The 24363-nt window shown below is 42.7% G+C and overlaps 1 protein-coding gene across 1 annotated transcript in view; it reads left to right on the top strand.

Moving 5' to 3' along the window:
* The window catches only part of DIAPH3 (diaphanous related formin 3), a 492901-nt gene that overhangs the window by 1011 nt on the left and 467527 nt on the right, over positions 1-24363 (top strand). The window contains exon 2 of the mRNA XM_074982855.1: positions 12971-13003. Within this exon, the coding sequence (XP_074838956.1) occupies positions 12971-13003 (33 nt within the window). The remainder of the gene's footprint in view (positions 1-12970; positions 13004-24363) is intronic.

Raw genomic sequence — 24363 nt, 5'->3', positions numbered from 1 at the left:
TTGGTATCATTTGATTCTCCCCTGAGGGGTAGAGCAAGAGTTCAGTTTACAGTGACCACTGCCTTGGACTCCTGAAAATTGTTTATTGTTGCAAAATATATTAGTCATGATAACAGCTTTATGGTCACTAATGAAAGCTTTGTAAAATGTGAGTTGTTGACATAGTCGACTATGAAGTCGTTGACTTCTTTAAAGAGAAGGTGGTGGAATTGTGTGATACAGAAGAGAATGAAGGTCTGTAGCATTGAATATACTTTATTAGAGCACTGGATTCAGCCCAGGACTGTAGGAAGAATTCTCCATTAAAAGCTACAAATATCTAAGATAACTCTTATAACAGTTAAAACAGTTACTTAGGGGTAGTTTGGTATAATGGTAAAGACTTTCTCACTGAAACTCTTTCACAATGATCTGCTCTCCATAAGTGCAGTCATCTCACATATGCTATTCCAGCAATAGGACTACTTTTCTCACTGGGTCTTAGTTTTTCAGTTCCAGCTCTCTGGCTACCAGCTAGTCAGCTTCTGCTCCACAGCCAGTTCACAGGCTTCTGCACCAAGCTCCTGCTCAGCTGTAGAGTCTGGTACTTTGCCAGGCTGATCCATTCTGACCTCATAATGTTACTTTCTGCTCCTGTATTCCAGAGGTTATGCAGCTATTTATTGGGTGGATGTTGAACTGGTAACCCAGTACCTATTCTACAGTTAGGATTATGCTTCCTAGGTAAAAAGATTTAAGAAGGTGTGCTGCATCGTTGATAGAGGTGGTAGCCTTGGATAGTCTCTTACGTATGAACTCAGTGGGTCAGGGCAGGTTTGTACTCAAGTGGTTAGTTTGAGTGCTATCTATGCTACTTTAAGCTACATTGCAGATTCCAGCAGTGTCTGTCTATCCATGCAGAGATGAATAAGTCCAACTGGTGTGTAGTGTTTTACTGGTTAGATTTTTTTTTTCTCCCTACAGTTTGGATGTTGGTGAGGAGTAAAAACAAACCAACAGGTTGACAGTATAGATGTAATCTGAAAGTAATGCTTTAAAAAAAAACAGACATTCATTATGAATTTACCTTGATGTCAGTGACTGTCATGTTAAACGTGCTCAATTTTAAATTGTGATAAAACAGTTTATAAATAAGATACCTGAAAGTCACTTGTTAGCCCAACTCTTCCTGGAATCAAACATGTGCTACAGCAGACAGTAATTGGCTCTGATGCACAAGCAGATTAGAATACCGCTCATTGTATAACTTAATTGTTTTTTGCATTGGTAAGAGACAAAAAAATTCATTACTCTTAGTTTTGCCCACAGATAGGTATGGGAACACCAGGAGGATCCTCTTAGATGTTTTGTTGTAGGTCAAGGGGATGATGCTTACTTTGTGGAGAATTTAACTATTCAGGGGGTAAATATTTATTTTTCAGCAAAAATTGTCAGTCCCTCAGAGAGTTACAGCAAGTTTCTAGCATCCTAATGCCCAGAAATATGAACCTTTATCAAGATTCCTAAGCAGGATGTTGAGAAAGTGCTTGCAATCGGTATGAAATATTTGGATTTAAAAGTCTGAAGTATTTTCATATTTGGTCTTATGTGATTATGTAAAAAAAGCAACTGTAAGCAGATTCCCAATTTCATTGTTTCATGGCCATTTTACTAGACTGACAGCTGCTTTTCCGGTGAAGTGTGTTGGGAGGAGGGAGGTGTGAGGGGGGGCGTGTTTGGGGTTAGAGATAAGTGTGTGCTGGGAGAGTATGTGAGAGAAAGTTGTGTGCCCATGTGCTATCTCAAAGTTTAGACAACAGGGTAAAGCAACCATTCCTGAGGCGGTAGGAGGGGGTCTCCCTCCTGCCCCCCACATCAGCCACCACCTCCCTCTCTAACTACACAGCAAAGCAGTCCTGCCCCTTTTTCCCCAGCAGCAGCAGCAGTTTGCTTGCCAGGATGTTCCTATTGCTCAGTGAGTTTAGGATTCTGAGTTAATGATTTGTTGTTTGCTGCACCAGCCCAGTGGCATGCTCAATTGTCTGAACTTCCCATAGCTTTGAAAAGGAAGGGGAGCATGCCTGCCTAGTTTGTATGCATAGCAGCTGAGTTTAAAGCAGTGGTCTGAGCGGATATGGTGGTCATTGAGGGATGCAGCAAGAAGCCAAACAGCAACATTAACAGGTGTGTTGTGAACAAGACACGAGAAGTCATTCTCCCACTCTACTCTGCACTGGTTAGGCCTCAGCTGGAGTATTGTGTCCAGTTCTGGGCATCGCAGTTCAGGAAGGATGTGAAGAAATTAGAGAGGGTCCAGAGGAGAGCAACGAGAATGATCAAAGGTCTAGAGAACGTGACCTATGAAGAAAGGCTGAAAGAATTGGGCTTGTTTAGTTTGGAAAAGAGAAGATTGAGGGGGGACATGATAGCAGTCTTCAGGTATCTAAAAGGGTGTCATAAGGCAGAGGGAGGGAACTTGTTCTTCCTTGCCTCTGAGGATAGAATAAGAGGCAATAGACTTAAATTGTAGCAGGGGAGGTTCAGGTTGGACATTAGGAAAAAGTTCCTTACTGTCAGGGTGATCAAACACTGGAAAGAATTGCCAAGGGAGGTGGTAGAATCTCCATCACTGGAGATATTTAAAAGAGGTTAGATAGATGGCTTTCAGGGATGGTCTAGAAAGTGCTTGGTCCTGCCATGAGGGCAGGGGGCTGAACTCCATGGCCTCTCGAGGTCCCTTCCAGTCCTACTCTTCTATGATTTACTTGGATGCTTTGTTTTGTCTTTTTTGTCACAGAAAGCTCTTTGCCACTTGCCAAGGTGGTTTTATTTTATTGGCAAAATTATCATTATAATATGCACATGTGAAGATATTAATATTGGTAATGTTTAGGCAGATATTGGTGGCTTTTGTAAGCATGGCGTTCCCAAATAACATTGTGGCAAATTATGGCACTCCTGTGTAACTAATATCCCCCTCTCTTCTCTAGTCTCTCTGTCTCTGTCTCTCTCTCTTTCTCTCTGGCTGCATCTACATTACGAGATAAAATTGATTTTTTTTTTTAAAAACGCTGGGTTTCATAAATTTGAATTTGAGCATCCACACATTCCCATGGGCTGACCACAAATTTGACTTATTACTGCCACACACAAGTCATTAAACATCAGCTGTTGCAGCAGGGTATTATGGGAGCCTATTCCACACTTCTCTGAGCCCTGTAGCATTCTGGGTATTTTCACTGGTGCAGCATGGGGGAAAAAATGATCTGCAAGTGGCTGTGGGTATCTGATGATATCTTCCTTTTTTTTCATTTCCCTCATTCCCCTGCTGTGTTAAACAAACATCCCTTTTTCCAGGTGGAATCTTGCTTATATAAGTGATTTGCTTTTTATAAGTGAGGGGAGGGAGGAAGGAGCAAAGTGATTAGAGAATTTGCCTGCCGAACCCAGGTCTCAATGTTTTTCATGAGAAGGTCTTCCCACTCCAGATCAGTGATCGGGAGTGGATTAACCCATAACTCTGAAAAGCAATTCTGTGTCACTTAAGGCCTGAGTGAAAGCCTATTGAAGTCAGTGGGATTCTTTTCATTGACTTCAGTGGCCTTTGGATCAAGCCCATATTGAGGTGATTCTAGAGGTAGTAAGTTGACTACAGTGACCTTTGGATCAAACCCATACCAAGGTATTGTTTGGTCATGTTTATTTCTTGATGCTCTGTAATCTAGAAATGTATGTCTAAGTATACATGGGTGTTAAACTACAATGGGAATGGCTCCAACCCTTACTTGGCTAACTGTGGTAATTGTAGAGCTAATACATTGATTTCAATGCCCTTTGGATCAAGCCTATACCGAGCTATTGCTCTGTCGTGTTCATTTCTTGATGCTCTGTAAAATAGAAATGTATTACATTGAGGCTGTGTCTATGCTACCTCCCTATTTCGAAGGGAGCATGATAAGTAGGGTGTCAGGAGATTATTAATGAAGGGCTGCGCTGCATATGCAGCACTTCATTAAGCCAGTTCTCCCCCGCGGCAACTTCAAAGCGTTGAACTTTAAGTGCTGGCTCGCGTGTAGCCATGGCTCACCCACTGCTACTTGGAAGTGCCTGGGCTGAATATGAGCTTTGAAGTTGCTATGGGGGAGAATTGGCTTAATGAAGTGATGTATATGCAGCACAGCACTTCATTAATAATCTCCCGACACCCTACTTACCATGCTCCCTTCAAAGTAGGGAGTTACTGTAGACACACCCTGAATGTCTGCCTTTGCAACTTTCGATGGCACTTCCTGTGCCTACCATGGTGCATGCCCCCGAATATCTTAGCCTCTGGGGGAAATTTTCCCACCCCAGTGGCAGCAAGTCCTTGAAAATCTTTCCTGCCCTTGGAGCCCTAACTGGGCATAATCCCGGACATGGTGCTGCCTGGCAGCACGGTCAGCACTGAATGGGAGGCCTGTCCTTTTTTTGGGTCGGGGGCTACTCACGTGATGTGGTTGAGTGCTGGAAAGACCCTGACTGCATGCTGCCTGTGGGCAAGGGAGGGACATTCGTGCGCAAATGTAAACCGCTGCTTAGAAGATTCCGGCATCTTTTGCAAGTATGATCTCTTCCCCCGCCCCCCTCCACCGCCAGCAGCCCCGCTGCCATGGGGTGCAGTGGGTCGGCAGCTGGTGCCAGGCAGTGCAAAAAAAAAAGTACCAGCTGTAGAGACAGAACCCTGAACACCAAGCTGGGGCTATTTGTAATAGGTAGATGTGCTCACAGCACTAATAGCAAAGAAAGAAGGAGATATTTCTCAGGCTCTCATACAAACATGCCCCCATAGCCACAGGCTTCCTGGTTCCAATGTGAAATTCATGGTCTTCCTGTTACCTAATTCCTGTGCACCTGAGAGCAGGGGCCAAAGCGGAGCATTGTAGGTTACATATGGGGCACCTCTGGGCATTAATAAGTTCTATTTTAAGATGTGGCACTTCCATGCTGGCCTTTAATCGAACTTTCGAATTTGAGCTTGACAGTATATCCATCAGGTACTACTGATACTGTAATATTGATATTAGTGCTCTGTAAATCAAGCTAATTGTATTTACAGTGAAGACAGTTACCAGGTAATATCGAGCTCACTGCCTTAAATTTGAATTTATTTCATAGTATAGACCTAGCTTTCTCTCTCTCTCTCTCTCTCTCTGTATGTATATAATGCTTATAAGAAGCACATGGGATGTTTCTCAGGTGCAAAGGCAATATACCATGACAGCAGAGAAACAATTAGCATATGCTTTATAAAGACAGACACACACACACACACCAGTCCATGGTGGCTTAAGTTAGTTTTAGTGGGCAGGGAAGGCTGAGTGAGGGGTTGGGGCTCCTTTGAGACTCCTCCAAGGCTTGGTTTGCAGGATGGAACCCAGAGGCCCATGGCAAGAGCTTCCTTTATTATACATGTAAGTTCCCATTTGAGTTTATGGCTTTTGCAGTGTCATACTGCAGTCAGGAGGTGTTAATCTGTGTTTTTCAGAGTTATTCTTTGGTGGTGATTGTCGGGGTGTGTGTGTGTGTGTGTGTGTGTAGCTGCATAATGTTGACAGCAGAGAATGGTCACTATGATCATCCCGCCACAGAAGTGGTTCAGGGTTTCAAGTGAAATGTGACTTACACTGCTCCCAAACTGTCCAGACCAAGCAATTTCTTGGTCTTCACTTAGGTTCTTGTTTTCTCCCATGGAGATGTAGTGAAAGTTTGTAGCAAAATATATATGTATGGTTCTGTAGCTTTTATCTGAATCGCATACTGTTCTCAGTCATTCTTCACGTATGCCTGTGAGAAGCCATTAAAGCTTACTCTACATATGCCCATTCCAGAGTACTGAGCAGCCTGGAAGATGCTAATGAGGTGCTGATGTATGGCCGTGTGATTCAGAGTCCAGAAGAAGCTCTTCGGACTCCAAAATAGCCGTGTAGACGCGTGGCCCGCAGGGATCTCCCAGAAGGAAAGCCTCCTTCTGGAAGCCCTCTTTTTCTCAAGTTGCGGGAAATTTACATCCATGCCTCATTAGCATCTCCCCAGCTGCTCATTGCCATGGTCTTTCCTGAGGAAGGGGAATCTGTTGAAATGGCCTAAGAGCTTTGCTATCTCTTAGATAAAGCTCTCTTTCTATAAGAATGTATACGGATGGGTATTTATTAATAAGCAAGGAGTTGTAGTCTTTGTTTCTTTACAGGTATGCAGCGTTAGTGTGTACCTTATGCAACATGAGCATGCTAACCAAATGTATTTTCCTGTGATAACTGTGTCAAACTTAATTTTGCCCAAATGAATATTTTCGTTATTGAAATGTGCCACAGGGAGGTGGCTGGAATGTAGGCTTTAGTTGTACCATGCTGCTGGCTGACTGCCTTTGGGGGTGGCAAATGGGGTTTGGGGTGCTGATGATGTGTTGGCTGGGCAGGGCAGATTTGGGGAGGGAAAATGAAATCAGTGGTTGCACATGTGCCTTCTGTGCTATGCGTGAGAACAGCGGATAGTCGGGGCATTAGTGTGCCTGGGGCAGCTGCCAGCTTGAAAATGTGTAAAGGCGTCCAATAGGAAACCAGAACAGTAGCTAGTGTGGCATTATAACACAATAATAATAATAAATAAATATACTGTGTAGAGAGAGACTTTCATGCCAAGGCTAGAGAGACTGGGACTTTTCAGTTTGGAAAAAAGGCGATTGAGGGGCGATATGATAGAGGTATATAAAATCATGAATGGTGTGGAGAAAGTGAATATAGAAAAATTATTTACCTTTTCCCATAATACAAGAACTAGGGGACACCAAATGAAATTGATGGGTAGTAGGTTCAAAACTAATAAAAGGAAATTTTTCTTCACACAGCGCACAGTCAACCTGTGGAACTCCTTGCCCGAGGAGGCTGTGAAGGCCAGGACTCTATTAGGGTTTAAAAAAGAGCTTGATAAATTTTTGCAGGTTAGGTCCATAAATGGCTATTAGCCAGGGATAAAGTATGGTGCCCTAGCCTTCATAACAAGGGCAGGAGATGGATGGCAGGAGATAAATCACTTGATCATTGTCTTCTGTTCTCCTTCTCTGGGGCACCTGGCATTGGCCACCGTCGGCAGATGGGATGCTGGGCTCGATAGACCTTTGGTCTGACCCAGTATGGCCGTTCTTATGTTCTTATATATGTTCTTATGGCTCCCTTGAGAGCATCTGTCTCCTCTGTCCTAGTCTGGGTTTTTGTCTGGGGATCAGTTTCTGCACAGCCTAAATCTGGCTAGCCTATTACCAGGTGCGTTCCAGAGTCTGACATCATGAAGGGGATCCTTGTGTTCTGGGGATGGTTCTTCACTCACTGCCGTGTGCATATCCTCTGAGTCTTGCTGGTTCATCCTTAGATTGGGGGTGGAAGTGGAGGGTGTAGTGCGATCTACAACCTTTCTGAGTTGAGTTGTATCATAACTGATCAAAATCTTGTCCTGTTGTTTGGAAGATGAAAGGTAACATTTCCAATGTAACAAGAAGTTCTGTGTCACCTTATAGACTAACAGATATTTTGGAGCGTAAGCTTTCGAGGGCAAAGACGCTTCATCAGATGCATGAATGGGGGGTGGTGGTTTCATTGAAAGAGTGGGATCCCAGTAAAAGGGAGAACCAGAGCTGACAAGGTCTATTCAGTCAAGGTGGAAATGGCCCATTATCAGTACTATGTACCAAAAGAGGAAAAAACAAGTCAGACCAGAAAGAGGGGATGTGGCCCATTGCTGTAGTCTAATGTGGAGATGTTAAGACCCAGGGCAGAGAAGCTGCTTTTGTAAGGGGCCAGCCACTCCCAGTCTCTGTTTAATCCTTGGTTGATGCAGTTAAACTTGCAAATAAATTGCAGCTCAGAGATTTCTCTCTCCATTTGACTTTTTTGAAATTTCTTTGTTTTAGGACTCTTACTTTTAAATCTGTTACTGAGTGTCCAGGGAGATTGAAGTGCTCTCCCACAGGTTTCTGTACATTACCATTCCTGATGTCTGATATATGTCCATTTATTCTTTTATGTAGAGACTGTCCAGTTTGGCCAATGTAAATTGCAGTGGGGCATTGCTGGCACATGATGACATATAAATTAGTAGATGGGCAGGTAAAGGAGCCCCTGATTGCATGGTTGATGTTAGGTCCTGTGATGGTATCACTGGTGTAGATATGTGAGCAGAGTTGGCAGCGAGGTTTGTTGCAGGGATTGGTTCCAGGTTTAGAATTATTGTGTTGTGATCTGTAGTTGCTGGTGAGAATTTGTTTAAGGGGAGGTAGGCTTGTCCTTGCCTACAACCTGCCAACAATGTCTGTGAGAGTGACAGATCACTGTTCAGGATGGGTTGCAGATCACGATGATGCGCTGGAGAGGCCTTAGGTGGGGGCTGTATGTGATGGCCAGTGATGTTTTCTTATTTTCCTCGAGAGGCCTGTCTTGTAGCAGATGGCTTCTGGGTACCCATCTGGCTTTGTCAATCTGTTGCTTCACTTCCTTATGTGGGTATTGTAGTTTGAGGAAAGCTTGGTTAAAGGTCTTGTAGGTGTTTGATGGATCAGAGCAAATACGGTTGTACCTTACTGCCTGGCTATATACAATGGATCGTGTAGTGTGCCCTGGATGGAAGCTGGAGGTGTGTAGATAAGTATAGCGGTCCATGGGGTTTTGGTATAGGGTGGTATTTATGTGACTATTGCTTATCTGCACAGTAGTGTCCAAGAAGTGGACCTGTTGTGTGGACTGGTCCAGGCTAAGGTTGATGGTGGGGTGGAAACTGTTAAAATCATGGTGGAACTCTTCAAGAGTCTCCTTCCCATGGGTCCAGATGATAAAGATGTCATCAGTGTAGCTCAGGTAGAGGAGGGGCAGTAGGGGACAAGAGCTGAGGAAGCGTTGTTTCAGGTCATCCATAAAAATGTTGGCATACTGTGGGGCCATGCAGGTGCCCATAGCAGTGCCACTGATTTGAAGGTATAAATTGTCCTCAAATCTGAAATAGTTGTGGGTGAGGACAAAGTCACAAAGCTCCATCACCATTTGTGCCTCGGTCTCATCAGGGATAATGTTCCTACCAGCTTGGAGTCCATCTTCATGTGGGATATTGGTGTAAAAGGCCTCTACATCCATGGTGGCCAGGATGGTGTTTTCAGGAAGGTCACCAATGGATTGTAGTTTCCTGAGGAAGTCGGTGGTATCTCGAAGAAAGCTGGGAGTGCTGGTAGCATAGGGTGTAAGTAGAGAGTCCTCATATGCTGTGGTGAGGGGGCCAATGCCTGAGATGATGGTGCGTCCGGGATTTCCAGGGTTATGGATCTTGGGTAGCAGGTAGAATAAACCTGGTTTGGGTTCAAGGGGTGTGTCTGCTTAGATTTGTTCCTGTGTTTTTATATGGAGGGTCTTGAGCAGATGCTGTAGTTTTATTTGTGTATTCCTCAGTGGGATCCTGGGACAGAGGCTTATAGAATGTGGTATTGGAGAGTTTCCAGGCAGCCTCCTTTTGGTATTCTGTCCTGTTCATGATGACAACAGCACCTCCTTTGTTGGCCTCTTGGATGACAATGTCAGAGTTGTTTCTGGAGATGGGTTCCTCCTGATCTGTTTGCTGCATTATTCAGCATCCTGGTTGTGGCTCCGCCTGTCATATGCTTAGCACTGTCTTCACAAAGCAGACAAATGAAAAACACCCTTATTGTGGTGGTTGGCCTCAACTTTTCTGCATAGTTTCTTATCCCCCGTCTCTTTGTGTGGTCCCAAGCATTTGCTTGAGTCATGTTGTAAGGTTTCTGGAGTAAAGCCTAATCTGTACTATCATGTTAGGTCAACGTAAGGTGCCTTGTGTCAATCTAATGCTCTAAGCATCTATATGAAAATGTTCATGTCAGTGTATTCATGCAGTATACCAGTATAAAAACACCATTTCTGTGAGATGTGTGGTGCTTGTGGCCTGAACTATATGGACCCATCTTATTGATGTGGACACTATTACCTATACCACTTCAGTGTCCTACAATGCCACACCTTGACTGTCAACTGTTTCAATCTCTTCTGAATTGTCAGATACTGTAGAGCTGACATGGTCATCTTGGCTCATGTAAGGCTTTGCAGTTATAGCCCATAAACCTGTAAACTGTTCTGAATTCTTGAAGAATAAACATAATCCCTCTGCCCCCATCCTTCACTAAAGATTATTTACTGCTTTCTACATTGCATTGAGACATCTGACATGGAAAGGAATAAAAGAGGGAAAATTCCATCTTAATGCAACCTTTCATTTTAGAACCTTCTCTATAGCACTCTGAACAATGGAGGTTCCCTGTCTCTATGATAGCTAGATATCTAGTCTGACCCTGGGTTTAGGATCAGTTCTTAGGGAGAAGTCTCCAGGATGACAGTATTTTTATATATGAAGGCTCTTGTTTTGAAAAATGTTTTTTCTGGTGAGGTAATTGTAAGCCCGAGCTTAGAACAAAGGCTGTGCTTCTAGCTGGTGTGGAGACAAGGATCATTGACTGAAGACAGATTTGGCGGAACATAGAAGAAAAGGTCATGGTGAGACACCTTTCTTTCACCCCCAGTATTGTCTGTCTACTAAGCATTAGCTTAACTTTTCTCCTATTGAATTCCAGTGGTTGAACTTCTGTTGATTTCAGTGAAGGCAGAGAGTAAAGACAGTGTGGGACAAATAATATTTTGCCTATAAATAATTCCCTCTCTTAAATTTTTGAATTTTGGTCATTTCTGGATAGACTCCTCACGTGTCTGGTAGAAGCAGTATTGTGGGGAAACATTTTATTTTCTTACCTGGTAAATGTTGCCATATCGTATGGAAACACCAGTGCATGTACCTTCCCAAACTGCCCTAAAAGACAGGGATCTCAGCAGAGATAATGTTGGAATAGCTAACAACTTTTGTTTGAACTTGAGAGTTTCTTAACTATGGGGATCACAGAAAGTTTCTGAATGAGAGCATCAAATGATCTTAATCATGAGATGAAACAGTGGCAATTATAGGTGTAATTGCATGTAATTTAAATTGGTATTGTACTATAAATATTTGTGGACGTTCTGTATGTTTTCAAATATTGATTTCAGTTATGCAGAATAAGAAATGTATTTGTCATGAAAAATGAAATGAGTGCTGTACTTGCACTGTAAAAAAAAAAAAAAAAAAAGACAAAAAGAAATAGTATTTTTCAGTTCGTCATACAAGCAGTGGAATGCAGTCTCTTTACTGTGAAAGTATGATTTATAAATGAAGAATTGTTTCGTTGAAATTCATTCATTCATTCATTCATAAAACCCACTTCAGAGACCACGAGTTGAACCATGGAGACATATCAATTTTTTAGCACACTTGGCATGTAAATACGTTGCAACAGTAGCTACAACAATATCATCTCAATGCTGTTCTCATTTTCAAGTGACTTTCATAAATAAGAAGTGGGCAGCATTACTTCCCATAAATGTAAACAAAAACTTGTTTGTCTTAGTGATTGGATGAAAAAGAAGTAGGACTGAGTTAAGTAAAATGAAAAATACTATTTCTTTTTTCTTTTATACTATGCAAATATTTGTAATGCATAATAGCACGGTACATCTGTATTTTGTGTTGTAATTGCAATTTATATATTTGAAACTGTGGAATAATATCAAATATTTATTATTGAGCAACAGCGAGATTTTAAACTCTGGTGAATCATGATAGTTTTACTCTATTTAATTTGGTTAATCATGTGCCTTAGCTGCAAATAATCAACAGTCCTGGTTTAGAAACAAGACCCTTCAGCATTAGTTTTTCCCATGCCTGATTTAATGAAGGGGTGTTCTAGAGTTCAGATATCACAGGTAAACAGCAATGTTCCCTCAAATTTCTCCCATTTATGTGTGGATTTTTTTTTCCAATCCATGTATGTAATAAATTTTTATGTGCATTGAGGCATGTGCCTATGTGCATCACCAGTAGAAACAAAAAATCCTAGCTGTGGGTGCTCTGCTAATCAGCCTGGTAGCATTTGATTCTCTCCTCAGTGGTTGCACAGGTGCACAGTTTACAGGGAAGACAGATGAACATGCATGATTTGAATTGTTTTAAACTAGAATGATACTGCCTTATTTGCATTTCAGTTGAGTGAGAGTCTAGTTAATACATAAGTTTGTTAGACATTGGGAAATGTAAAGGATTTTTTATCTCAAATGATATGATGCCAGTTTTGTAGTACAGTAAACCCTTGATTTAATGGACCTCAATTTAACGGACTTCAGAAATAATACATTCTGTCTGCAAGCCCCCTCCCTTAAATAAATGCTGGCGACTCATTAGAGCCACTGCCGTGTCTTGGGCCACCGTAGCTATAGGAGCTGTTGTGGCCTCAGGAGTGACTGGGACCACTGGGTCCATCACAGCTGCTGAGGCCAGAGAAGCATCAGTGCTAGGCAAGTGGTGAATTTTGCTGTCGCTCCTTGCAGACTGCCTGCTGGTCGAGGGAAGGTGCTCAGCCTCCTCCCAGCAGGGTGGGTGCCTGGACCAGGCAGCTGGCAGGCTTCCTGCCAGCCAGAGCCCTGGGCAGAGGCACTTCCACTCCAGGGAGACTTTCTTTCCATGGGATCGCCAGTCTTGGGCGGGTGGTGAGTGGCTTGCGGTCGGTGAGCCCAGAGGCTCTTCTCTGTAAATAGCACAAAGAGCCTGCTGTGTTCCTCTCAGGTCTTGGATGGAGCACTTCTTAGGTCATCTTGTGAGGTGCCTCCAGTCCTGCAGATTGATATTTAATGGACTTTCAGCATTAATGGAGACCCCTCCCCCATTAGTCTGTTAAATTGAGAGTTTACTGTACATATTTCAAATGAGTTTATTAAAATAAACTTAAGGATTCAAGCACATTGACCCTCGGTTTTTGTAGATTTTTAAAATCCACTTAAACAGCTGTTAAGGTAGTGACATGACTTTTCTTTTTCTTAATTTACAGCATTTAAATATCAAGACACTGACAGATGATATGGTAAGACTACTTTGCATTTGCTTTTGCTGTGCTTGGTGACTAACTCAATATCTTCCAGAACTTTAACATTAGCTTAGCTCCACTATTGCTAAAAAAATTTGGCATTAAAAATCTGTTTTTAAAACTGCCAGTTTGAATGAAAAGCTAAAATAGAAATGATCAAATCCAGGTAAACTGGAAAAATGGATTACTGGTCTGATTATGTCTAGACTCAGACAATAAAATGTCATTGTTGGTTATTGGTTTTGAAACTGCTATAATTTGTGCCAGTTGCTGCTGCTTTATCGGGCAGTTAGTATAATTGTCTGAAACAAACCTGCTAATGAATGTAGTAATCATGTTTAAGGTGTGCAAAAATTGGGTTAACCTGCCAGGGCTGCATGGTTTGACAAAACAGCGTTTAAAACTAGCTTTCACTTCTTATTTTACTCTCCTGTGATGAGGTTCTCCTCTTACTTTTAGGATGGCATACACTTCTGATCATCCTGGTGAATAACTTGTAAGGTTGAAAACCCTTGCTATGTCATCTCTCCATCTCTTTCTTTAGGTCTGCAAGCTGCTGCTGCTTCTTTGTAGTTCTTCTTCTGACCAGGCCACCCAATGGCTTGCTCTGCTGGGGTTGTAAAGTGTTCTTTCCTACAACAGATTCAGGCAGTCTTGCTGTTCACTATCAAGTAGTGTCACTCCACCAGTACTGTCAGGAGAACTCCAGCCTCTCTCTCTCTCTCCTGAGTTCCAGCTAGCATGCAAGGTTTGTTCCCTCTTAGAGCTTAGTACCTTTCCCTAAGTCCTGTCCTACCTTTCTGGTTTCAACCTTCTCTTATTTTGCCAAACCAAAAGAGCCCTCTTTCTCCCAGGGCCTGCTGGGAAAGTCTGTAATCACTCCCTGGCTACGTCTACACTAGCCCCAAACTTCGAAATGGCCACGCAAATAGCCATTTCGAAGTTTACTAATGAAGCGCTGAAATGCATATTCAGCGCTTCATTAGCATGCGGGCGGCCGCGGCACTTCGAAACTGAGGCGCCTCGCCGCCGCGCGTCTCGTCCCGACGGGGCTCCTTTTCGAAAGGACCCTGCCTACTTCGAAGTCCCCTTATTCCCACGAGCTGATGGGAATAAGGGGACTTCGAAGTAGGCGGGGTCCTTTCGAAAAAGAGCCCCGTCGGGATGAGACGCGCGGCGGCGAGGCGCGTCAATTTCGAAGTGCCGTGGCCGCCCGCATGCTAATGAAGCGCTGAATATGCATTTCAGCGCTTCATTAGTAAACTTCGAAATGGCCATTTGTGTGGCCGTTTCAAAGTTTGGGGCTAGTGTAGACAAGGCCCCTGGGAGATAACTGAAAGGCACTCTGTTTGGCAAAGTGATCTCAGCATGTCTGGTAGGCTCTTCATTACCTGCACTAACTCATACTGCATGTCATTTTCCTGTTGCTGGGGTGCTCTACTGCTGTGCATTTTCAGTGTCTTGGAGAGTGAAACTTTCCATTCTTTGAGCTTAATGTCAGCTCTCCAGGAGGCTTGCTGAATGTGTGAGCATGCATGCTTTTTTTCCCCCTTCCCCCACCCTCTAATGTGAGAGAGTTTCTTTCCAGATGTTGAGGATGTACTGAAGGGGAAACTTTCTGTTAAGGCATACAAAGCACAAGACAACCATCACCTGTGCATAGTATTTCTTGTGCAAGGCAGATTTAAAAAAACAAACTCTTTATACACTTCACTGCAGGCCACAATGCACTCAGAATCCCTTGCTGTAGTGTGAGTTGGTTTTTTGCTCTGACTATGGTGGGTACAGCCACAAGGCATGCACAGTAGGTCTTGTGCTGCTGCTTTTGTAAACCCGTCACTTGGAGAAAAGTTGAGCAATGTCCTTTTCCCCATAGCAACAAGGACGCGAGTTGTGGACAGCCACCAGTGTTAAGCCTCCCAAATAGATGTAAAAGTTTTTTTATTTTTAAAGGCAGCTCTGGAAGGAAGGGTAGGAGGACACAGGGCACATTCACCACAGGCTCTTCCCCCTCCCACCCCGCCCAGAGCCAGGCACTTCCAGCCCACTCTCATATGTTTTACCCAACTCACCGGAGTCACTGCTGCTGGATCTGGGTCCACTGGGGTTGCAGGTGCCCCAGCAGGCCAGGCCAGAGAAACTACTACAGCGGCTGCCTCTGCTGCTGCCACCATGCGCTTGTCCCACCATATGGTGGAGCATGTGCATGGAGTGGCTGGAGGGATGCCCCCTGTGTGCATCTCTCTTGAGCTGAATTTCACCATACTCTGCTGCCCCATTCACATGTGCCAAACAGGGAGCATACTGGACACTGCAGGCTTAGGTGGATCATTCATTGCCAAGCAAATACCCAAGGGACATAATTCTTCTGTTGAGATTAAACCTATAATATAATGGAGTGTGCCCACTGTAGTTGGATTGGAAATGTATACCAATGAGAGGTGCCTTTCCTAGCACCAAGCTAGGCTACTTATTAGACCTGTGAAGCGGCTAACTGAATTCAAACAAAGCTGCTGTGCTGCCACATTATCTGTGCATGCATCAAGAAATACCCCACAATGTGGTGGTACGCTGAATTTTGTAGTGAGATAATTTCACTACAATTATCTTAAAAACTTGAAAATGTTTTTGTTTATATATTCAGTAATTATTAAAAATCTATAATGTTAATAAATACATAGGTTTGATGAAACAAAGTAGTTGTACTTCCGTGCCTGTGCTTAATTTGTGTTTTCGATGATTTGCCTTCTAAAAATATCTGCTATGTCTCGCACCTGCAGAAAGGTTAAGAATCAAAGGTCTAGAGGAATGATGCATTACAAAGTGAGTTATTTAAATTACTGATCAGTTGATCCACTTAGCCATATCGACATCTTCATCTACATAATTTTCTCCCAATAAGCAGTTTTTCTTACGACGTTTCATTGTTGCATCTAGGCCTACATCTTGCACTGCTTACACTGACTTGTTTTCCTTTTTCACCCAGGAAACTAATTTCTTCAAAATATTCCCTGATAGGTTCTTCCTTATGCCCTGAACCCATAAAGGTTTTCCTATGATATGAGTGTGGGGGAATACAAGAAGCTCTGTGCGTACACGCGCGTGCATGCCCACATGTGCTGAATGTCTTCCTTTTTTTTCCTTTCTAATCCACTGTGCTATTCCTTTTGTATGCTGACTCCATTCTTTCCTATATACTGTCTCTCTGTCTCAAGACCGTGTCTTAACTAACTTCTGTGTGCTTGGCCAAAGTCCACCACCACATAAGCACAGAACAAAAACCACCCAATCAAGGCTGCGTCTTTCTTTGCACGTTACTTTTTAGTCTGCTGAGAAACAAATTGAAACTTTGAAGAACTTTGACGAAGCAAGAGCTCAGTAGTTAGGCTTGGCAGACGAGAGCAGGGCTGGGCAAGATATGGCCTACAGGCTGGATCCAGTACATCAAGTATTTTAATCCAGCCTGAAGTGGGTCGCTAGGGCTGTAGAGTGGGGAGAGCTTCGGGTGCAGCCCCCACATCCAGCAAAATCTCTCAGGTCCCATTGGCCAGAAGCTGGCCAATAGGATCTGAGAGATTTTGCTGGGGGTGGGGGCAGGGCATGAAGCTCTCCTCACCCCAGTGCAGAAAGCCATGTGGAACAGCCAGTGGATTGGGGCTGCAGCAGACAGGGCATCCTGCCTGAGTGTGCTGGTGGCCAGGATCTGCTTAAGTATGCCCCTCTTGTCCAGAGCCTGCTTCTGCCACCCCACCCTAACTGCTTCAAAGATCCTGCACGGTTTTCCTATGCCTTTCCCCCTCTACCCTTGGCCAGAATGCTCTCCTGCACCCACACCCACTCCTGGACCTTGCATCCCAATCTTTTCCCACAGGTCACCATCCAAACCCTCTGCACCCTCCTCCCTCCATTCCAGATCACAGCTCTCTCTCTCAGACCCTGCACCCAATCCTACATCCCTTCCCTAGGTGAGAATCCTCTCCTGAACCTACTGAACCTATACCCTCTCCCGGACCCTATACCCCAGTACCCTGCCTCAGGTCACAACCTCCTGCTTTACCCAAACTGCCTCTCCGACCCCCTACTCTCTTGCGCTCCGGTCTCCTACTCTGAGCTACCTTCTGAATCCAGCCTCCATCCCAGACCCCACACGCTGTACTAAAAAAAAAAAAAAAAAAAAATGGTGTGACCCTTGACCACTTACCAAAATCTTGGGGTACCCTCCTGCCATCAAAATTGCTTACCCCGGTCTATATCCATTACATCATTTCTATGAGACTGAATGCATGTGTATATAGCATATTTGTGATGAAATGTAATTGTAACTTATTTTTATATGAGAAATTTAATATTTTATTGATGATTTTAAAAAATATCATAGATTTTTCTATACCCTGGCCCCAATGCAGAGTGCCTGGTTACTAGGGGAGATATAGCAGAGCCAGCTTTTCCAAGGCACTTAGAAGACAGGCCTTTGGTTCACCATCAGGATTCCTATGCAAGTAAGAACCTCCGTAACTGATCATAGCTTATACCCAAGGCTTCCAGTGTGAGAACAGATTCTTATGGAGAATGACAGGATTTTTTCAGTTCTTTCCCTTGCAATAGCTGATTGGTGCTGCATGACCCCAACCCCTCTAGTCTGAAGGGAGTGAGAAGGAGACTGTGCACATGCCTACAGGAGGAGCATCACCGCACATCACGAGTCAAAAACACCTATCAAGTGATAGTGGAGTATCTAGTAGTAGCAACACCATTAGCAGTAAGAAAACTAGGAAAACCATGAGTTTGGGTACTCAGTAATTATAAGGTGCTTTGATGCAAGCAAGTATGCAGTAAAGGTTGACATTGCTTCATATCGTTTTTTCCTAAACTTGTAACATTCACGTACCCCTTTCAGGACTTCAGCCTTATCTGCGTGTCCTCTCTCCCAGTGCCATCTCAGTGTTTATCTCCTGATTTTTAGTAATTTATTTTCTGCCGCGTACCCTTTAAATACTTCTCTTTACCACCGGTGCTATGTCTACCGCACTTTGGGGAACAGTGTTCTAGATCTTACTCTGACCACTGTGAGAACAATTCCGAGTAATGCTGACAATATCAGAGTTAGTTATCAGTTCACCTCTTGGGACTCTTACAATAAGTCAATCAAGAAGTAATTTGCTGGAAACATGGAGTGTCTTCTCTGTGTGGCTAGAGGACCAAAATGAGCGGAACATATCTCTAAGCTTGCTAGTGTTACAAGCTAAGGCAAAATGTTTCTATGACAATTGGAGAGAGCAAGGAGAAATATCACAGAAAGCTAAGACAAGTTGGAGATGGTTTGACTGGTTCAAGGAGTGCTTCCACCTACATACTATCAAGATGTCTGATGAGGTAGTTAGTGCTGATACTGCAGTGCACAAAAATTGCCCATCTGTTTCCAGAAAATAATTGTCAAAGGGTTAGCTTTATTAGTCTTTATCTGCACAGATAACAAGGAGTCCTGTGGCATCTTAAAGACTACTAGAATTGATGAAAATTAGTGTATGCCCAAATCTGTTAGTCTTTAAGGTACCACTGACGACTTCTTGTTTTTCTAAGAAAATAATTGAGGAGTGTGATTATTCTCATAAATAGGTCTTCGGTGCCCATCAAATGGGCTTCTACTAGAAGAGGAATCTTGAGTGGGGGAATTAAATTTCCTGAGAGGAGAAGACATCATCTGGATTTAAAGCAGCTAAAGACCACCTCACCTTGCTTCTAAGTGGTAATGGCGCTGGAGATATAAAGGTGAAACCAGTGACACTGAAACACTAGACTCTGAAAAGAGCACATGCCAGTATTTGGACATGCAGTAAGAAGGCATGGCTAACTGAATGGCTGACTTAGATCAAATATTGTGCTAAGGAAAATCTTGATTTCAAGATTTTATTTCTCATTGATGATGTGTGGGCTTATCCAGTCAACCTGGATTACCTATGTGAAAATGTCCAAGTTGTCTTTCTGCCACCCAACACCCACATCACTTATCCAACACAGGGACCAAGGAGCCACTGCTGAATTTAAGGCATGTTATTTACGCTCTACTTGCAACAAGCCCATCAGATGCACCGATGGGGAAAGCAGACCTATGATTCAACAGTTTTAGCCTGAATTCAGCATCCAGAAGTGTATTGATAACATCAGTGAGTTTTAGGCTGAAGTTAGGTAGGAATGGCCTAAATGTGTCAATGCCCTTAAAAAGATTTAAAGCTGATGATGTGCCTGCTTTGAAGAAAGGTAATCTTGGTTTGGTCAAGAAAACAGTTTGGTGAGGTGGAAGAAGCTGACATTTGACAACTTATGGAGTCATGCAGTGAAGAGCTAATCAATGAAGATTTGATGGAATTAGAGGTGAGGAGAACACTGGAAGAAGAGGGCCAAGAAGTAAAAAGAACCAACCCATCAAAATTTGATTGCCAAATGTCTATCTGAAGCTTACCAAGCCAGTGAAGCTGGCTTGCAAATTGTTAGTGGTGAAGGAAAGCAAAAAAACAACCTCTAGATGCAGTTTTTTTCAAATTAGCAAAGTTGGATAAGAGAGTTAGCTAGTCAATTCACCTTCTGAGTCCTCCACCTCAAACAATCTTCACAATCATCATTGTTTGAATGTAGTGTCATATTGCTTGTTTAAAATATGTATTTGTTTTTGTATATAATGCTCTTTGTGTGTACACACCATTTCCTTAGAACCTATAGAATCATAGAAGAGTAGGACTGGAAGGGACCTCGAGAGGCCATGGAGTCCAGCCCCCTGCCCTCATGGCAGGACTAAGCACTTTCTAGACCATCCCTGAAAGCCATCTATCTAACCTCTTTTAAATATCTCCAGTGATGGAGATTCTACCACCTCCCTTGGCAATTTGTTCCAGTGTTTGATCACCCTGACAGTAAGGAACTTTTTCCTAATGTCCAACCTGAACCTCCCCTGCTACAATTTGTCTATTGCCTCTTATTCTATCCTCAGAGGCAAGGAAGAACAAGTTCCCTCCCTCTGCCTTATGACACCCTTTTAGATACCTGAAGACTGCTATCATGTCCCCCCTCAATCTTCTCTTTTCCAAACTAAACAAGCCCAATTCTTTCAGCCTTTCTTCATAGGTCACGTTCTCTAGACCTTTGATCATTCTCGTTGCTCTCCTCTGGACCCTCTCCAATTTCTCCACGTCCTTCCTGAACTGCGGTGCCCAGAACTGGACACAATACTCCAGCTGAGGCCTAACCAGCGCAGAGTAGAGCGGGAGAATGACTTCTCGTGTTTTGTTCACAACACACCTGTTAATGCGTCCTAGAATCATGTTTGCTTTTTTTCCAACAGCATCACACTGTTGACTCATATTTAGCTTGTGGTCCAGTATAACCCCTAGATCCCTTTCTGCTGTACTCATTGCTAGGCAGTGCTTTCCCATTCTGTAGGTGTGACACTGATTGTTCCTTCCTAAGTGGAGCACTTTGCATTTGTCCTTATTAAACTTCATCCTGTTTACCTCAGCCCATTTCTCCAGTTTATCCAGATCCTTTTGAATTATGACCCTATCCTCCAAAGAAGTTGCAACCCCTCCCAGCTTGGTATCATCTGCAAACTTAATAAGTGTACTTTCTATGTCAATATCTAAATCGTTAATGAAGATATTGAACAGAACCGGTCCTAAAACAGACCCCTGCGGAACCCCACTAGTTATACTTTTCCAGCCGGATTGAAAACCATTAATAACTATTCTCTGGGGTACGGTTATCCAGCCAGTTGTTCACCCACCTTATAGTAGCCCTATCTAAATTGTATTTGAGTAGTTTATTGATAAGTATATTATGTGACACCGTGTCAAATGCTTTACTGAAGTCTAGGTATATCACATCCACCGCTTCTCCCTTATCCACAAGGCTCGTTATTCTATCAAAAAAAGCTATTAGATTGGTTTGACATGATCTGTTTTTAACAAAACCATGCTGGCTGTTCCCTATCACCGTACCACCTTCCAATTGCTTGCAGATGATTTCTTTAATGACCTGCTCCATTATCTTTCCTGGCACAGAAGTTAAGCTGACTGGCCTGTAGTTTCCCGTGTTATTCTTGTTCCCCTTTTTATAAATGGGTACTATATTTGCCCTTTTCCAGTCTTCTGGAATCTCTCCCGTCTCCCATGATTTTCCAAAAATGATTGCTAAAGTCTCAGATACCTCTTCTATCAGCTCCTTGAGGATTCTAGGATGCATTTCATCAGGCCCTGGTGATTTGCAGACATCTAATTTTTCTAAGTAAATTTTAATTTGTTCTTTTCGTATTTCAACTTCTAAGCCTACCCCTTTTTCACTAGCATTCTCTGTCAGGCATTCCTTCAGATTTCTCAGTGAAGACCGAAACAAAGAAATCATTAAACATCTCTGCCATTTCCAAATTCCCTGTTACTGTTTCTCCCTTGTCACTGACCAATGGCTCTACCCTCGGTCTTCCTCTTGTTATCAATGTATTTGTAAAAAGCCTTCTTGTTTCCCTTTATGCTTGTAGCTAGCTTGAGCTCATTTTGTGCCTTAGCTTTTCTAATTTTGCTCCTGCATGCTCGTGTTGTTTGCCTATATTCATCCTTTGTAATTTGTCCTAGTTTCCATTTATTATACGATTCCTTTTTTAGTTTGAGATCATGCAAGATCTCCTGGTTAAGCCAACACAGTCTTTTGCCATGTTTTCTATCTTTCCTACGCAGCGGGATAGCTTGCTTTTGGGCCCTTAATAATGTCCCTTTGAAAAACTGCCAACTCTTCTTAGCCGTTTTTCCCCTTAGTTTAGCTTCCCATGGGACCTTACCTACCAGCTATGCCTTGCCCCATCTACATTAATTCTTACGGGCAAATTGGTTTTAACAACATTTTGCTTGAAGTTGCATTTTTCAGGAACCTGGCTATAATGCTAAATGAGGAATTATTGTAATGGACTTAGTTGAGGGTGGCTGGATGAAATTCCGTGGTTTATGATGTGCAGGGTTATCTAATGATTGTGGGGGGGCTTTGAATATAAATCTGTATGTAGAAATGTTATCAAGCATGTGACCCTATTTCTGTACTTTGTGACTTTCAAGTTGTAGGATGTATACTTCCATATTTCCATCCTCAAATGCTATGGGAAGCATCTAATTTTCGTAACAAAAGACTGTCAGTAACAGCCTCACAGTTGTTTATCATAAATTAATTTGTTTAAATTAAATGGAGAGTTAATATCTCAAATAGGTCTGCAGTTAGAAGGCCTTGATTTCAAAAGAGGAAACTTTAAAAATTAAGGGAATTCGGGAAGTGGGCTGGACTGAAGAATTCTAAAATTTGCATGTGGAAAAGGCTTGGAGTTAAAGTAAAAGTTGAAGAAACTTTCTGAAGTCTGCATCCGAAGCAAGAGGTAAAAAATAGTAATGAAAGGTTGCAGATCAAACTGGAGAATGAGCATATGAAATGGCTTAAGAGAAAACAGGAAATTTAGAATCAATGGAACGTAGAATGAGTTACTAAGGAAAGCTGTTCCTTAGAGATCAGGGAGTGTAAGGGAATCACAACTGCTATCCTAGGATGCATCAGGCAAGGTATTTCTGTTAGAGAGAGAACACAGTGATGTTGTACAAAGCACTGGTGAGACTCATCTAGAACACAGTGTGCAATTCTTACTTCCCATGTTTAAGAAAGTTGAACTTAGTGGAACAAGTGCAAAGAAGGGCTACCAAGATGACGAATGGAATGGAGAGTCTCCCGTATGAGAGGTTTAAGGAGACTGGCTTGTTTAGCCTAGCAAAATGGAGATGGAGGGGAGAAATGATGTCTCTCTATAGATGTATCACCGAGAGTGAAGGTAGTTATTTAAGCTGCATGCCAACTTTGGTACAAGAACAAATACATATAAACAGTCACAAGTTCAGGGTTGCAATTAGACAGGTTTCTAACTATCAGAGGAGTGAAATTCTCTGCAACGACTCAAAGAGATATCAGGGCAAAAAATAAGTTGTTTGAAGATTGTACTTGATAAGATTATGGAGTGAGGAGAGCAGTGAGGTTGCCTACAATGGCATATTGCTTATCGCCATCTATTAGCAAGTATCTCAAATAGCTAGAGACTGGGTACTTGGTGGAGAGGGCTCTCCTTTACTGCAGAGAATTTTTCCCAGGTGTCTGGCTGTTGAGTGTTGTCCAAATATTTGGAATCAAACTGATCACTATGTTTGTGGTGGGAAAAGAATTTTTCGCCAAGTCATATTGGAGAGATCCTGTAGGTTTTTCTCCTTCCTTTGGAGCAAAGAAGCATGGGTCACTTGTGTGTTTGAACTGGAATAAATAGGTTATTTAATGTGAAGATGCCAAATCAAGATTTGAGGGTTGGAGTAACACAGAGATGATGGGCCTATTGCCACTGTGGTGCATGAGATTCTGTGGCCTGCAAATGTGTAGGAGCTCATACTCAGATGATTTTGACAGTTCATCTTGGCCTTAAAGCTAACTCTGAATAAATGCTTATTAGTTATTGCAGCTCATCTGTGCAGGCAAAGCCTTTGCATGTACCCTTACCTTGATTACAGGTTGATGTGAGATATATCTGCCCCTTCCATAACCCATTAGACTACACTCCCCTTCTGGAGCTGAAATAGAACTAAGACGTTCCAACAAAGTCTCTCTTGTCAGAGTGAGTAACCAAGTAAGAACATGCATTAAAACCTTAAACCCAACAGTGTTGCTCAAGTCAGTGTGTCTTAAACTGTGTTCTTTGAACAATTTGCAGGTATGATGCAAATGTCTGACACTTTTTTGGTATCATACATTGATGGTATATATTTTCTGTTATTAAAACCAGGTACAACCTTGTTTCTTCTTTGCTATGATATTTAATTAAGCTGTTTTTTTGTTTTTGTTGTATATGGTGCTGTTTGATTTTGGGGGCAGGGTCTGACTTTTTTTTGAACAACATTTTCGTAGGTGTTCTGCATAAACAATAGTGTTTGGTGTTCTTTAGTCTCAAAGTTTAAGAACACTGTCTTAAGTGACTTGACGCAAGATGTCAGAACATGGTATTAGAGCTGAGTGGATCTAATATTTGGTTTTGTTTAATATAGGAATTAGATGCAGGGTGCCTGCCAGCTAACTGCTAAATTATCTGCCAGAAAGCTAGAGTTTTCAAGTGTCTAAATACCCCTTGAATTCTGGTTAAAGTCCCTCCTGTGTCTGTCTCCCTCTCCCCCATCCACAGCAAAAATGTGAAATGATATCCCTGCTGGGGAGCACATCTGGTTCATCAGCAGACTTAAGTTTTATGGTATCTGATAGAATCCCAGAAACACATAATGGAGTGTGAGGCCATTTGCCTCAGTAGA

The sequence above is a fragment of the Carettochelys insculpta genome, chromosome 1, assembly GCF_033958435.1.
Source record: "Carettochelys insculpta isolate YL-2023 chromosome 1, ASM3395843v1, whole genome shotgun sequence".
Classification (NCBI taxonomy): domain Eukaryota; kingdom Metazoa; phylum Chordata; order Testudines; family Carettochelyidae; genus Carettochelys; species Carettochelys insculpta.
The sequence above is the reverse complement of the archived record's forward strand: the minus strand, read 5'-3'. Positions and strand labels throughout refer to the sequence as shown.